The 17,421-nt window shown below is 39.1% G+C and overlaps 1 protein-coding gene across 1 annotated transcript in view; it reads left to right on the forward strand.

Annotated features, from left to right (window-relative positions):
- The window catches only part of Zfyve1 (zinc finger FYVE-type containing 1), a 60,028-nt gene that overhangs the window by 35,277 nt on the left and 7,330 nt on the right, over positions 1-17,421 (forward strand). Inside the window, exons 5-8 of the mRNA XM_046440964.2 lie at positions 13,569-13,675; positions 15,849-15,957; positions 16,622-16,719; positions 16,806-16,923. Coding sequence (XP_046296920.1) covers positions 13,569-13,675; positions 15,849-15,957; positions 16,622-16,719; positions 16,806-16,923 — 432 coding nt within the window. The remainder of the gene's footprint in view (positions 1-13,568; positions 13,676-15,848; positions 15,958-16,621; positions 16,720-16,805; positions 16,924-17,421) is intronic.

Raw genomic sequence — 17,421 nt, forward strand, 5'->3', positions numbered from 1 at the left:
TTTTTTAGTTGTTGATAGACCTTTATTTTATTCATTTATTTGCTGAGAATCGAACCCAGTGCCTCACACATGTCAGGTAAGCGCTCTACCACTGAGCCACAATCCCAGCCCCAGAACATATATATATATATTTTTTAAAATATTTATTTTTTAACTTTAGGTGGACACAGCATCTGTATTTTTTTTTATTTTTATGTGGTGCTGAGGATTGAACCCAGTGCTTTATGCATCCTAGGTGAGCACTCTACCAGCTCCCAGAACATTTTTTTTTTAAATTTTTTTAGTTGTGATAGGCCTTTATTTTTATACGTGGTGCTGAGAATCGAACCCAGTGCCTCACACATGCCAGGCAAGTGTGCTACCGCTGAGCCACAGTCTCCCAGCCCCCAGAACATATTTTTTATTTTTATTTTTTAGTTGTAGGTGGACACAATACTTTTATTTATTTGTTTATTTTTATGTGGTGCCAGGGTTCGAACCTGGTGCCTCATGCATGCTAGCCAAGCACTCTACCACTGAGCCACAATCCTGGCCCCCCAGAACATATTTAAACATGTTAAAATGTTAACAGTGGCTGCCCTTAGGGGAGAAATCAAGGTGGCCTTTGTTTTTACTGTTATCCTCCCTTCTGTCCACATTTTTTATACTTAGCACGTATTAGGTAAGCCAGAAGGATATGAATTTAGACAAATGTAATAGAAAAAATTGACCATTGAAGAAACTGCCATAAAACCAGAATTCTTATTTCTATAATGATGTCCATTACTTTTTTTAAAAATATTTTTTAGTTGGTTATGAACTTTTATTTATTTTATGTGGTGCTGAGAATTGAACCCAGTGCCTCACATATGCTAGGCAAGTACTTTTCTACTGAGCTAAACCCTGGCCCCCATGACTTTTATTTTTTATTTATTTATTTATTTTTTAATTTATTTTTCAGTATTCGGTGGGCACAACATCTTTATTTTATTTTATGTGTTGCTGAGGATTGAACCCAGGGCCCCGCGCATGCCAGGGGAGCGCGTTAACACTTGAGCCACATCTCCAGCCCCTGCCCCATGACTTTTAAATATGTATGTGTGTGTGTATATATATATATATTTTTTTTTTCTTTTCCAATCATTTATTTATTATTTTGGGGGGGGGTACCAGGAATTGAACCCAGGGGCACTTAAGCACTGAGCCACATCCCCAACCCTTTTAAAAAATATTTTACTTAGAGACAGGGTCTTGCTGAATTGCTTAAGGCCTCACTAAGTTGCTGAGGCTGGCTTTGAACTTGCTATCCTGCCTCAGCCTCCTGAGCTGTAGGGATTACAGATGTGCACCACCATGCCTGGCTGGTTGTATATATTATTTTAACAGTGAAAATCTTTTGCATTCCTGTCATTTTCTAAAGTTGGAATATGTATTTTTGGTATCTATTTCTATTTTGTCTGTTTACAGCATTTTCAAGAATTTTACTTCAAGCTAATCTCTGATCTTAAATATATACTTGTTTAATTCACCATTCTTTGTAATGACTTTATCAGCTTGATTCCCTGAGAATACTGCTTCCTTTTTGCAGTTGACTTTGTGCACATTTTGTATACACATGACTACAGGCTCAGGGCAGAGGACAGGAAGGGGCTGGCCTTTAGGGCAGTGCTAGGGATGGAGGTTTTGGAGAGAGGGCAGCAGCAGGGGGAATGTTGACAGGAGGATTAGAACTAGGGATGAAGATGCCAGTTGGTCGGAGTACAGACAAGAAGGGATAAGGAAGGGTTAGGGAAAAGGAGATTGGTTCCTTTAGTATACACTGATTTGCTTGACCTGTTGAACATAAAAGGTTTACAGAGGGGCACAGTGTAAACAATTAGTCAGGGTAAACAGTACATTGGAGTTCCTTATACAATCTGGAACTTTTCTACAAGTTTGAAATTGTATCAAAATGAACATGTCTCTCACACTTACACAGATTTGTGGCTTTTGCCTAGTAGTTAAAAGCTTAGGCTCTGGAATTAGATTGACTTGTGTTGGAATCCTAGCTCTACCACTTACCAGTTGCTTGGTCTTGGGAAATTAGTTTATTTTTCAACAAATAAATGAATGCATTCATATGCCAGGTAGAGTTTGAAATGCTGAAAATAACAGTGGGTAAAGAAAAGAAAAAAAAATAAAAAAGGCTTTTTGTAACCTTTTCCTGTATCTTAAAAAAAACCTAACAAGTTGAGGTGGGAATTAAATGAGAACTTGCTTAAGAAACAGATTTTTTTGGCATATAACACATGTTCAGTGGATGTTAGCTATTGTGAATAATATGTATATGAAAATTATATATTTTTAAAAAATATTTATTTTTTAGTTTTAGGTGGATACAATATCTGTATTTTATTTTTATATGGTGCTGAGAATCGAACCCAGTGCCTCATGCGTGCTAGGCAAGTGCTCTACCACTTGAGCCACAACCCCAGCCCTGAAAATTATATTTGAATAACTCATGACATACCATCTTCTAATTAGAATTTGAGATTAAAGTGTACTTATATGTAGTGGCTCAATGGGGGGAGAATTACATTTAAGTAATGAAAACATTCTCAAAAGAGGCCGAGTTCTTGCTGTAATATACCTAGGATTGTAAATCTGATCACTACAAATTAAGAGGTAAGTAGGCCAGTGGCTGGATTCCTTAGTGCTTCTCTAAATGAGCCCAGTTTAATGCTTAAATAAGACTATCAAGGATACTGAGTGCTGAAAGCAATCATTGGTGTTCAGGGATTTTCTCCTCAGAAGTCTTGGGTGTCTTACCCCAGGCCAGTTTGTTAGGGACTTTTGAGAAGGATGTATTCTTAATGAGGTGATATATGATTCATGAAGCTCTCTGTGATAAAAATGAGCTAGGACAGCTGGAATTGTGATCATTCTTAGTAACTCTTGTCCTCATATCTGGACCTGATTTTTCTTGCTCTCTGAGGTAGGGGCTGCGCTGTACTGAGATGTGGGACCTTCTTCTGTCTTTGGGAAGGAGTGATCCATTTAGGTTGTGGTTTGTGTTCTCCCTGGGGAATTGTGCAGTGCTTGTAACTTATCTGCATCCTTGAAAAGATTGTTTTTTCTTTTTGTCTTGTATTCTAACCTCCTTAAAGTTTGGAGTGATTAATCCTCTGATGATCACCAATAGAAAGCTACCTTTAAGGTCTCTTTAGGCAAATTGACCAAATAGTGTTTTATTGCTATTAAAATTGACTCTTGGGCTGGGGATGTGGCTCAAGCAGTAGTGCACTCGCCTGGCATGTGTGCGGCCCGGGTTCAACCCTCAGCACCACATACCAACAAAGATGTTGTGTCCACCGAAAACTAAAAAATAAATATTAAAAAATTCTCTCTCTCTCTCTCTAAAAAAAAAAAAAAATTGACTCTTAACTGACGTCTGTGTAGTTCATAGCAGTGTATAATGTAGTGGATGTCTGCTCTTCACTAATTTTTTATTTTGTTTTATGCTGGCGTGTTTATTTTTGGAAGTAGCCATTCATCCTTTTGGAGATAAGAGAGTGGGGGTGGGCATAAATGGAAAATTATCAATGCCAGAGTAACTTACTTGGCTTCCTGTTTCTCTTAATTTTCCTCCCCTTACGTTCTTCACTTCTTCCAGATTTCATTAACTCACTGTATAAACACTTCGAGAGGGCTAGGATGTGTTTTAATGTGATTTATACAATTTTTTGGGTTGGGGATATAGGTCAGCAGTGGTAAGGTGCTTGCCTAACACATGTGAGGCCTTGGGTACCCAGCTCCACACAACACACACCACACACAAATACTGTATGATTTTTTTGCTACTTATTTTAAAAATCAGAATTTGGTCATGATGTATGGATGTGCAGTTATATGCCATGTTTTTTTTTAATGGAACGTTGAAATCTAGTATTATTTCTATGTCATTAAATATTCTGTGAAAATATGACATGACTTTTTTTTTTAATAGATGCACATAATACCTTTATTTTTTTTTTATGTGGTTCCGAGGGTCAAACCCAGTGCCTCACGTACAATTATGTCCTTTTATTAATAGTGGTTTCTTTTTTTTTTCCAGCTATATTTTCCATGTATAAAAGGTATTTTTCCACATGCTGCTTGTTTCCTTAGGATGATTGACTACTTCTACTATTTCTGACCAGCCTTTATGGAGTGCTTTCTCTATGCAGTGTACTGTAGGCCACTGTACTTCATATATATTATTAATTCCTTTTCTCCTTCTAATATCTGAGATAGGGAAACTGAGGTACAGGTTAATTGGTTTCCATGAGATAACTCGTCAAGTAAGTGGTGAAAAATTTGAACTGGATAATCTGGCTCCCAAGAACTTTAATATTAAAAAAAAAATTTTGGTATTGGGGATTGAACCCAGGGGCACTTAACCACTGAGCCACATCCCCAGTCCTTTTTATTTTGAGATGTTGTCTTTCTAAGTTGCTTAGGGCCTTGTCAAGTTGCTGAGCCTGACTTTGAACTTGTGATCATTTTACCTCAGCCTCCTGAGTCACTGGCATTCCAGGTGTGTGCCACCATGCCTGGCCACAAGAACTTTTGAGCCTATGGTGTAATCTTTCTCAGTTGTTAGTCCGCTTCTAAGGCCAGAGGGTGTGTGTGTTTGTGTGTGTGTGTGTGTGTGTGTGCGCACGCGCAGGAACGCACACATGCTGGAAATTGAACCTAATGCATGGCACGTGCCAGGCAAGTTCTCTGCCAGTGAGCTACTTATCCCATCAAAGATGTGACCATTTAAAAAAGTTCTTGAAGTATTGGGGCTGTAGCTCAGTGATAAAGCGCTTGCCTCACATGTGTGAGGCACTGGGTTCCATCCTCAGCACCACATACAAATAAATAAAGATATTATGTGTCTATCTACAAATTTAAAAAAAATTTAAAAAAAATTTTTTTAAAGTTCTTGAGCCAGGCATGATAGTGCCTGCCTATAATCCCAGTGGCTCAGGAGGCTGAGGCAGTAGGATTGCAGGTTCGAAGCCAGCCTCAGCAATTTAGTGAGACCCTGTCTCAAAACAAAAAAATAAAAAGGGCTGGGATGTGGCTAAGCACCCTTGGATTCAATTCTTGGTATCAAAAAAGGTTCTTGGTATACATTGCTACTGCTTTTAGTAGGGGCATTCCTGTAAGTTGTATTTTGAGTGTTTGATTACTTTAATTAAAAAAAAAGACATTCTGTTAAAAATCATAAAAGCAGCTGGATGCTGAGGCAAGGAGAATTACAAGGTTTTTTTTTTTGTTTGTTTGTTTTAATTGTTGATGGACCTTTATTTTATTTATTTACTTATATGTGGTGCTGAGAATCAAACCCAGTGCCTCACACATGCTAGGCAAGTGCTGTACCACTGAGCCACAACCCTAGTCTGAGAATCACAAGTTTTAAGTCCAGCTTGGGCAACTCGGTGAGACCTGTTTTAAAATAAAATAAAAAATGGGCTGAGGGTGTAGCTCAGTGGTAGAGTGTCCTTGGGTTCAATCCTTAGGGGGAAAAATCATAAAAGTAGTGTGTACTTGTGATAAATAATTCAAGTTGCACAGAAAAGTGAGGCATGAGTTAAGTCTTCTTCCCATTCCTTCCCCACCTACCCACCCTCACTCTGTGGAAATAAACATTGCTTTTACTTTTCAGTATATGTTTAGAAGTTTTCAGTGCTACATAGTGCATAAGTATATGTATGTAATGCATAATTTTTTCTTCTTAAATAAATGGGACTATAGAAAAGTTAGATCCTTTTCTTGTTCCAATGTCCTGTTTTCTCTCTGCAGATAACCAGTATTAGTAATTTATTGTATATGCTTCTAGAAAATTTCAGTGTAATGTAAGTGCACAAATAGTATAATTTAATTCCTTTGTTAATGCTATCTTTAAACTACTCATACTTAAGTCTAGGAAAAAAACAACTCATTCAACTTCTCTATTACACGCTCACAACAAAGATTATTTCTGATACTAGATGGTGGTTGTTCTCACTAAGCAAGCTATCCATTCTGGAGGAGATGCCAGTTGGATTTATTATAATCCAGTTCATTTTGAACACTGTCTACCTGGAAATAGTGTCAAGATCCCATCTGATTTTAGAGCTCAGTCTCTAAGACTGCTCCCCTGACTTTATTTTTTTTAATTTTTTTGGTACCGGGATTTGAACTCACGGGTACTTGACCATGGAGCCACATCCCCAGCCCTATTTTGTAGTTGCTTAGCACCTCGTTGTTGAGGCTGGCTTTGAACTGGCCATCCTCCTGCCTCACTTTCCCTAGCTGCTGGTATTAGAGGTGTTCTCCACCATGCTGGATAGAAATGATGAATGCATAGTACAAGTGGGAAAAGGGGCATGGAGCTTCCACACCATCTCTGCCTAAGCTACCCTCTAGGATGTCTAGAGACATCCACATATTCAACCATCCCAAAGCTCTCCCAACTGTGTCCTTTTGGGTCTGATTTAAACATGGGCAACTGTTGAAATATAATTGGACAAAAAGGGTATGATCTAATGCTGATAGTCTAAGTGGGAAAACCCAGCAAGGCCTGTCTGTTCAGATTCTTGCCCTCTCTTGGCAGCATTCCTTTCTCCTGGGAATGGGGCAGGATTCCTCTGGAATGAAGAGGATCTTATGACCTGCTCTCAGATAAGGATAGATCAGAGGATTTGTAGGATGAAGAGAGATAAGCAAGGAAAGATTAGAGGTTCACCTTGGGGAAGAAAAATTGGAGTTTCTATAACCTTCTTGAGAAGGGAGTTATGAGCCAGGAACTGTGGTTGGAAACCAAAAAAATTATCAATATCATAAATCTTAAGTTTGGTTTTTAAATATTTTTTAAAAATTTTTATGCTGGGGATTGAACCCAAGATCTTGCACATGCTAGGCACTGTGCCACTAGCTGTAACCCCGCTCTGGTTATCTTTTTATATAACACATAATGTATGCCTCATTCTTTTTAAAGCCATTAGTAGACTTTAAAAAATTATTAGCTTTATCTTATTTATGAGGATTGCGTGTGATTGATACAGCATTATTGGATTCAAAAGGGGTCCAGGGACTACTTTTCATGTTCATTATTGAACAGAAAATGTGGAATTAGAAATGTAATTGATAAGAAAGAATGGAAAGTTTGGAGTGTGTGTGTGTGTGTGTGTGTGTGTGTGTGTGTGTTTGTGTATTTGAGAGAGGGAGAGATCTGCAGCCACTGTTTGCCTGAGAATGGTTTCCCTGTAGTCTCCAGGGCCCAGTACCACTTTTTCTAGATGGGCTATTTCCTTCTCCTCTGCTCGGGATCCACAGTCAAGATACCTACAAAACATAACCTTCACTGAGCAGGTTAGTCTGTTTATTTTTTTAAAATTTTTTAAATTTATCTTATTTATTTTTTAAATGTCACAGTGAATATTGACATCTAGAATTTTGTATTACCAAATACTTAGGCTACATATTATATTTCCTTGAAGTACATCACTGAACCACAGATGGATTTTACCACACATTGTTGTACACTATGAACTTATAGAAATAAGTAGATACCTTATAATAATATGAATAAATAAATGTGTGTAAGTAACACAGAACCTTTATTAAGAAAAATAAAATGAAACAAAACCAAACAAACAAAAAAACTTGAAACTTAGAGAAAGTGTGCAGTGCTTTGCAGAAATAGAAATATGATATTCTTTCAAAAAAAAAATCATTGGGACAAGGAGTTATTTTTTGGGAAAACTATATTATATGCTTTCTTAATAGCAGAAAAAATCATTTTCAGAAGTATTATATACTTCAATATAAAAATAAAATATAGCTGTGGATGGTATTATACATATAATCTCAATGACTTGGGAGGTAGAGGCTGAAGAACCAAAAGTTCAAAGAAAGCCTCATCAACATAGGAAGGCCATGACCACCATGAGGAAGTTTCTGTCTCAAAATAAAATAATGAGTGGCCTGGGTATATGGCTGTGGCTTAAGGGTATACCACCCCTAAATTCAATAACCCATATATATATATATCTGTCAAAAGTTACTATAACAAGGGATTTATGCTAGGTGTGCTGGCACATGCCTGCAATCCCAAAACTCTGAAGACTGAGGCAGGAGGATTGTGAGTTCAATGCCAGCCACCACAAAAAGAGTCACTAAAAAACTCAGTGAGACCCTGTCACTAAATAATATATAAAATAATCCTGGAAATGTGATTCATTTGTCAGTTAACCCTGTATTCAATCCCCAGCATGAATAAAAGGGATTTATACTGAAAATGTCATAGTACTTGCCTCTAATGCCAACTATTTGGAAGACTAAAGCAGAAAGGTTAAAATTTTAAGGTCAGCTTGGGTCACTTTCCAACATGTTTCTATATAAGGTTTTTAAAAAATTCCTGGGAATGTTGATGAGTGAAATGGCAACTTTGTTTTAAATCTCAAGAACCACAAAATAGAGCAGTTATTTATTTTCAAAAAGTTACACAAATATGTTAAAAATTTATAAATTGGGCAACATTAAAAAATAATTTTTTTTTCATTAAGCGGTACAGAGATGAGCTAGGGTTCTGGATCAGTAGCAGATCACTCACCTGGCACATGTGAGGCCCTTGGTTCCATCCTCAGCACCACATATCAATAAATAAATAACATAAGGGTATTATGTCCAGCCACAACTAAAATAATAAAATAATTTTAAGAAAAGGTATAAAGAGAAGCGACAAAGTGGGAGAACTAATGACCTCACATAAAGTTAAGAATATTTAATAAAAAAGGAAATGACACTTTTGGTAGGAGAAATGTTCAAAAATTAAAACCTGTTAACATCTTAACAAATTAGAAAAATCCAAACTAACATCTGATGCCAAAAAAATTACACAGTATTGATGAGGACAAGAAACAAATTCTCTTGAATTAGAGAAAGAATGTAAATTGCTATTATCTTTTGTGTAAAGTGTTTATTTAATATATATGATACTCCTCAAACAGTAGAAAAGCCTATATAAAATACTGGGCTTTTGAACCCTGATAATATATAGTTACATGATAGCATAAGGCTACAGCTATGTTAGTCCATGCAGTTGAAACCAGAAAAATAGGTGCAAAGAGGAAGTACATTCAAAATGAAATAAATACAATAGTTTGAAAAAATTGCTTTCTTGAAATCAGTCATATTTTTAGTTTCATTGAAGTGGCACCTGCTTTCTCCATAGAAGTTTTAACTGGGCTTCTCCAGAAATCTTCACCATGGCTGATTTTTGGACTGTTACCAAATAGTCTCTACAAAAGAGTTCAATGTAGATAACTTCCAATTTTCATGTTGCCCTGTTTTAACTGGCCACTGGCTGGGAAGAAATCAGCACTCCAGGTACTGGACACCCACTTACTAGTTTCTCACAAACATGTATCCAGTAGAGTAGTTTGTAAAAAATGTGTAAATAAGGCCTCTTAGCGCCTAGCTGGGGCTTCACACAGATGTTTACATTTCTAACATAAAAGAAGTTACCAATTGGGCTCCCTGGTAATAGCTGGCAGGGGGAGGAAAGAAAGGGGAGAAGAATCTCTCCTCAGGTGCTATCCATGAAGGGTAAACTTGCCCAGAACAGTGAAAGAAAAAAAAAAACTGCTTTTATGTGAACTTCTGCAGACTGAGTTTCTGAGCACATCCAATTATATGCTGAGTATAAAACTTTGAAACTACCCAAACTTGGGGTTCAGGGGATTGATTGATTATAGCAAAAGCTATGCCCTCTGAATCTGGCTGCAGCCAAATAAAAGTGTTTCCTGCTATCTTCTATGACTTGCTTCGTTTGTCCCATTTCCTGGCTTTCAGGATGCTTCGTGTTCCCCATGTAGTTTTTTTTCAGCTCCAGTGTAGCACAGAAACCTGGAAGCATAAAAATGGATTCAATAAATGGCAGGCTCCAGAAACAAAAGGGGTTAATCTGTTTAAAGGAAAGATGCTCAAGTCCCAGTTGTATAGGGGAATTAATATTGAATAAACTGTGGTTGTCAGTACTTATAGTTCTGAATAACTGGGAAAACTTTTAAAATTGAGTTCCTATAGGTTTCATGTAATATCTTCTTTAGTCTCTGATCACTAAAAGTAGAAATACTGACTTTCCAATTCCTTCAGATCGGGAAACATCTATTAAGTATTTATAAAATTGTGATGTTTGTTGCAGGTGGCATCATAGAGAAGAAATGTCATTTTGAATTAGGAATTTGACTGCTATCCCTTGATAACTGGAGCTAACCTTTATAGGTACAATAGAAAGAGGCATACTGTTGCCAGGGCAACTGAAGTTCAAGATCATCTGGTCTCCAGGCAACCTTTTCTAGACTTGCCTCAAATATTTTCCCAGGCACTCTAAGGAGAGGCCCTTCCCTGCTTTCCCCTTCCAGCTTTGGGACCTCAGGGAGAGCCCAAGAAACACCATGGAATGATGTGAGATTTGGACTTTTTTTTTTTTCTGTGGTGCTGGGAATTGAATCCAGGGTCTCATGTATGCACTCCACCACTGAGGTATATCCCCACCCCTAAGTTTGGCATTGAACTGGCAAAATATATGGATCAAGTGTTAGGTACCTACTTTAAATTGAAAATAAAAATCAGATTATAGAAAAATGTGGGCAGGGGCCTAGGGTTGTGGCTCAGCAGTACAGCACTCGTCTCCCACGCGCAAGACACTGGGTTCGATCCTCGGCACCGCATAAAAAAATAAATGAGTGAAATAAAGGTATTGTGTCCAACTACAACTATAAAATAAAAATATTAATAAAAAATAAAAATAAAAATGTGGGCAGTTTCTCCCTATCCTTGTGTCTGAAACTCTGACATCAAATTTCAGCAGTTACTATTATATTCTCAGTGCTTTTAATTCTTGTAAGGCTTTCTGAAGCTTACTAAAGCTTGATTCATTATTATCAGTGTGTGACTTGTAAAAGAAGTGACATACTTGTGCTCTTACCCAGTATGTGAGAGGGTAGGTGACCAATGTCTGAAGGATAAGGCTGCTTTGTCTAAGAGCTTTTCTCTTTCCAAAGTCATAAGGGATTACTGTTGCCTTGGGCAACATAAAGCAACAGTTACTAGGGCAGAGAATGATGGTAGTTCTAAGGGCATAAGTACCACGGGAAATTCTGCTGTGGATTGTTTCATGCCAAGCCTTGAGATACTTAAAAATGTACTGGGTGTGGTGATGTGTACTTGTAATCCCAGCTACTTGAAAGGCTGAGACCTTGGCAATTTAGTGAGACCTTGTCTCTCAAAAAAAATAAAAAGAGCAGGAGATGTGACTCAGAGTACCTCTAGATTTAGTCCCCAGTATCACTAAATAAATAAAATTGAATTAAGATAAAAAATAAAAAAGGGCTGGGTTGTTGCTTAGTGGCAGAGCACTTGCCTAGCATGCTTGAAGCCCTGGGTGGAATCACCAGTTTTGGGGATGGCTAGTTAGGGAGTAGTTAGCCTTAAACTTAGAAGTGTCTATGGGAATGGGATGAAGCCTGGGACCAGGAAGGAAGAACAGTAGTTGGTTTGCAAGTGGGGCTTGGTGCCAGGCCACTTCATTCTAAAGGTCCGAATTGAGTGTCTGTGGAGACCAAAGCTAGGATTTGGAGGAGGGTACAAAAGTAGGGAACTTCTTTCATAGCATTTATGATCTATTTTGGAGGTAAAAATACATGTAATAGACCCATACCTTGCACTACTGTCTATATCTAGTTTGGGAGTGGAGTACCAAGGGGCTTCAGAAAGGGCAGAGGAATATTGTTTTCAGTGGTTGGGAAGGGTTTATTGGAAGAGGTAGGATCAAAATAATTCCTAAAGGATGGGTCTCATTTACAAGTAGGAGAGAAGAGAACCATGTGTGGAAGAAGGTGAAGCCCTGCTTCTCATTTATTCTCATTATTCATTAATTTATTCATATTCTCTTAAAATCTTTACTTTTACTAAGGTATTCCTCACAAAATTATACCCAAGGAGGATATGACTTAATATTCATTATTATTTGTGAGACCATTTTTTCTTAATCTCAATCAAGGATTGCAACTTGGTCAGCTATCACTAGCAGATGGTGTTTAATGGGCCTGCCCATTTTTCTTTGTGAATCCTGAATTTAAATGCCCTTGGGTGAGTCATGGGCCACTACTCTTGTGAAGACAAGAGTAGACCTGACTGGACTCAGCATTGATAGCATGTGCCTCTGTTAGCACTGAAGTTTGCAACTCTTGGTATTAAGACTTCATTGAAAATAGAAAAAGGAAACTTTTTTATTTTTTGTAGTACTCAGAGCACTCTACTACTGAGCTACCTCCTCAGCCCTTTTTATTTTGAGATAGGGTCTTGCTAAGTTGCTAAGGATGGTCTTGAACTTACAGTCTTTCTGCCTCAGCTTCGCAAGTCATTGGGATTGCAGGTGTGTTTCACTATAGCCAGCTGAAAAGGAATCTTAAATAAGTTCTCATTAAGTGGGAATTCTTCTGAGCTTGAGTTTAATATCGAATCTTCCCCTTTCCCAAATTTCATCTTAAAATTTCTTCTGCCCCTTTTTAAAAATATATATATATATATATATATTTAAGTTGTAGTTGGACACAATACCTTTATTTTATTTATTAATTTTTTTATGTGGTGCTGAGCATCAAACCCAGTGCCCTGCGCTTGCTACTCGCAAACACTCTACCGCTGAGCCACAACCCCAGCCCCTCTTCGCCCTTTTCATTAAAGGAAGTAACATCTCGTTCTTTTGTTTTCAGCTACTTTCCCTTCTCTTCCCCTGAATCGTGTCTGGCTGTCTCAGACTGGGGGACTACAGAAACTCTGAACAGAATCCACTGGATAATTTTTAAAGCCTAGAAGGCCCATTGCAATAATTAGTTTGAAGAATTCTTTGAATATAAAGTAATGAATGACAACAGAGGATTAAAAATGGATTCCACCTTTCAACATAAAATTTTATTTGCTTCTCAAATACTTTATCTTTCTTTTTGGCATTTACTTTGGCTATTTGCCATTTGGTAGGCTAGTAGAGTTGATAAATAACTGTGAAACGCTATAATAATTCTTCCTTGTTTTTTGGCCAGGGATATGTTATTATCTACATTGGGATAGTTCTACTGTCTAGTGAACTCCAAGTGGACATCTGTGGTTGGAACTGAACCCAGCTCACTTCTTGGCTTTCTGGAGCCATTCTCTTTGAGTCTCTCCTCTTGAGCCTCAGTGTTTTCTCCAGCTTCCTAAAAGATGATAGTCAATATTTGTATGGTCTTGAATAAAATACTGAGTGTGTGAGGTAGTTTATAACCTCCCAGCAGTTAGGAGAGAACATAACTCTGCATACTTTTTACCTCTTAGGCAATGGGCCATCACAAATGGGTTCTTTCCAAGGTTTCCTGTGTTGAGGACTGTACAGGTTGGGTCAAGGTTGAGGGTAAAGAGCAGCAGTTACTGTGTTTCCTCCTTGCCTGTGGTCCTGGTAAGAAATATGCTAGCAGTAAAAGGCAGGAAGAGGAAGGGCCAAAGCACAGGCTCTCTGCTGAGGACCTTCATGTGTCACCTTCCCTCCTTGGCAGGCACTGAGTGACCGTTTCAGCGGTGAGATCCCTGATGACCAGATGGCTCACAGCTCCTTTTTTCCAGATGAGTACTTCACCTGCTCCTCCTTGTGCCTCAGCTGTGGGTAAGTGAGGCCAGTCCCGCTCCGCCTCCAGGTACTAGAGGATTAGAGTAGTCATTCACTTGAGTGTATGTGCCAGTCACCTGGGGTCTTTCTAAATTTCAGTTTCTGATTAAAATCATCCAGGGCAAGGCCCAAGATGGTGCATTTCCAACAAGTTTCCAGGTTATCATGATGAGTCACACTTTGAGATAGCAAGAGCTTCAAGGGTACATAGTTATGAAGGTTTCTCTGAAGATTCTAAACTGGTGTAGATGTGAAGTTAACTGGTTTCTGTTTTGGGCAGTTTTTATGACAGAAGATTTGGGGTTCTGTGCTTTTCTCTGTGTCTTTTTTTTTTTTTTTTTTTGAGAGAGAGAGAGAGAATTCTTTAATATTCATTTTCTAGTTTTCGGCGGACACAACATCTTTGTTTGTATGTGGTGCTGAGGATCGAACCTGGGCCGCATGCATGCCAGGCGAGCGCGCTACCTCTTGAGCCACATCCCCAGCCCCTTCTCTGTGTCTTTAACCAGGGCTTTCAATCGTTTATTTATAGGTTGCTATTTATTAAACTAATATGTGAGTAACCTCCCTGCCCATGCCCAAGCCATGTGCAAAACCTTGTGATATATATTTAACCTAGCTGATTCTTTTCATTGTGAGGGCAAATGATTAGAACATACTAGAATTTTCTAGGGAGCTTTCAAAATTATTTAGGCTGGGGCCCCACCTCTGGGAATTCTCATTTATTGGATCTGGGGTAAGATCTCCGGATTGATGTATTTAGAAGACTCATTGGATGATTCAAAGGTATAGCTTAATCTGAGAGCACTGAGTTAGGGCAGTGCTTCTCAAATTTCAACCTGCATATCTATTACCTTAAGCTGATAAAATATTGTTTCTGAACCTGCAGGTCTGGGTGGGACCCAAGATTCTTCTGCATCTGGAACAAGGGCCAGGTCATTGCCTGTGTAGCTGGTCCATGGGCCCTTCTTTGTTACTGAGGGATTAGAACAGTGCTCCTCAAGCTTTAGTATGCATCTGAAAAACCTGAAAACTGTGTTAAAACAGATTGTTGGGCCCTTTTCCCCACAGTTTGATTCAGTAGGTCAGAGGTAGGACCTGGGAATTTGGATTTTAATAAATTCCTAGGTGATGCTGCTGTTGCTCTTTGGACCTACATCTGAAGATCGATGTATTAATTGAACTTGTTGATGGCTATTAAATCACAGACTGGGTGCCTTGTCTGATCAACCCCAGGGGATTGAACCTAGTGTGTCTAGGTCAGAATGCAGTCTCCATGTCCTATAGATATTCCCCAAGTTCCCTTCATCATGGACTTAGCTCATATCAGGATCACTGCCCATGTTGCCAACATTTGCCTGTCTACAGGCAGAGACCTGAGCCCAGTTCTGTATTGGTCTTTTGGCTACCTGCTGTGGTACTGAACCACCTCTGACCTGGGTAAAAAGGTCTTGGCTCTTGGATTATACAGTGGAGGCTAAAGAGAGCCAAGAATTATCTTGGAGAGTTCAGTTTGGGATGGGAAGAGGCATGTTAGTTGCCATATTACTTACCTTCCTTTCTGTTCTCCCTGTGAACCCAGCATGAGGGGCTTCAGCACTTCTGGATCATCACTTTTCCATTCTGAGCCTCACTGGGTTTCCAGAATTTTCTGTTTTATTACAGCAAAATTCCAAAGTCCTGACCTCTGTTTTTGCCTTGTCAGGATGACGGAGCTCACTGTCATTTGGAAGTTTTTCTTGTTTGGCTTAAGCCTCCCCTTAACGCATTGCCAACTTTTGGGGGTTGGCTTGCATTTTGCATCTTGGCAGCCTGTTCTGGTTTAACTTTCCATTTCACCCTTTCTGGATTTTTAGTTTCTTGAGAGCCATGCAGGTTTCATCTTTGGTTAAGTTGGTGTCTTCTGGCTCCTCCATTCCTGTTGGGACAAGGTCTGTTTTTGCAAGAAGAAACTCTTTTTTCCCCATACAAGGGAGATGCTTGCTCTATCTCTGTCACACTGTTGATTGTAAGTGTAACAGAGGGGCCTCTGGATTTCCAGGGTCAGCTGCCCTCTGAGTCCCAGTAACAAAGATCTGCTTTTAGCCCTGTGCCTGGCTAGGGTTGGCCTTTCTCTAAGTGGCGCTGGCTCCTTTTGCTCTCTCATTGACTGTTTTGGGGTTTCCCTCAGGGTTGGATGTAAGAACAGCATGAATCATGGGAAGGAAGGAGTGCCTCACGAAGCCAAGAGCCGTTGCAGGTATTCTCACCAGTATGACAACCGAGTTTATACCTGCAAGGTGAGTTCTCAAAGCGTTTCCTTGCTCCAGCAGCAGGCTTGCTTGCATGCATTCTCCTTTGGAAAGATTGGCTTGGGGCTGCCCTTTGCTGCATCCTGAAGTGTTCGATATTCAAATTGAATACCTTTGGAACTTTTCCCCAGCTGTATTCAAAAGAATACATGTCTTTATGGCTTTATTTATTTATTTATTTATTATGTATGTTTATTTATTGATTTTTTTTTTTGGTACTGAGGATTGAATCCAGGGGTGCTTTACCACCAAGCCACATCCCCAGCCCTTTTTATTTTTTAGAGACAGGGTCTTGCTGAGTTGTTTAAGGCCTCACTAAGTTGCTGAGGCTGGCCTTGAAGATTTGATCCTCCTGTGTCAGCCTCCTGAGTCTCTGGGATAATAGGCATGTGCGACTGCATCCAGCTAAATTAGTTTTGATGTATGTCTCCTTTCTGTGATAAGTGTGTAATTTAGAGCCCAGGTTTTAGACCTGGGATGGGTACACATTTTATTATCTCTCAGAGCACTGGCTTCTTGAGAGAAACAAATCTTCTTAGGTGCTAAGTGGGGTGTGAAACCCTCAACCAGTATAGTTGCGGGGAGTGGGGAAGTGAAGAGGGCATGGGGCTGGTGTACCTAGAATAAGCTTGCAGAGTGCTCCATGTTGCAGGCCTGCTATGAGAGAGGCAAGGAAGTCAGTGTAGTGCCCAAAACATCTGCCTCCACCGACTCTCCTTGGATGGGTCTCGCAAAATATGCCTGGTCTGGGTGAGTTTAAACAACGTAACTAAAGGTTTGTTGGTGTTTGTCTCCCAAGGGCCTGAGTGGATAATACTTTATCCTCCTCCTCCTAGATATGTGATCGAGTGTCCTAACTGTGGCGTGGTCTATCGTAGCCGGCAGTACTGGTTTGGGAACCAAGATCCTGTGGATACAGTGGTGCGGACAGAGATTGTGCATGTGTGGCCTGGAGTAAGAACTCTTACATTGATTTTTTCCTCCTTTCTTTTGTTTTGTTCAGTTATTCATGTGTAGGAAGAAGTGGAGCTTGTTTAGAAGGAAGGTTAGCCATGAATTTCAAAACATGAGTGCTGTAGAAAGGCAAGATCTGGAAGCCTTTCCTGTTACAGCTATTGAATTGTTTTTATTTCTTCTTGCATAAATGGTAGGAGCACAACTTTAAGTGAAGTAAGCTAAAAATTAATCTGTCATTGTCCTTTAGCAAATACAGCTTTATTTTCTAATGTTCTCACTCATTTTCTATATGCAGATGTTTTTATAGATGCAGTCTTTTTTTTTTTTTGCTTGTTTATTTATTTATTTATTTAGAGACAGAAACTTTCTGTGTTGCTTGTTTTTGTCTGAGACTCGTAGACTCAAGCAATTTTCCTGTTTCGGCCTCCTGAGTTATAATAGCTAGGACTATAGGCATGTGTCACTATGCCCAGCCTGATTGTGATTTAAATGCCA

Source organism: Marmota monax, unplaced genomic scaffold, assembly GCF_021218885.2.
Source record: "Marmota monax isolate L192 unplaced genomic scaffold, Marmota_monax_Labrador192_F-V1.1 WCK01_AAM20220418_F8-fsc00017, whole genome shotgun sequence".
Lineage (NCBI taxonomy): Eukaryota > Metazoa > Chordata > Mammalia > Rodentia > Sciuridae > Marmota > Marmota monax.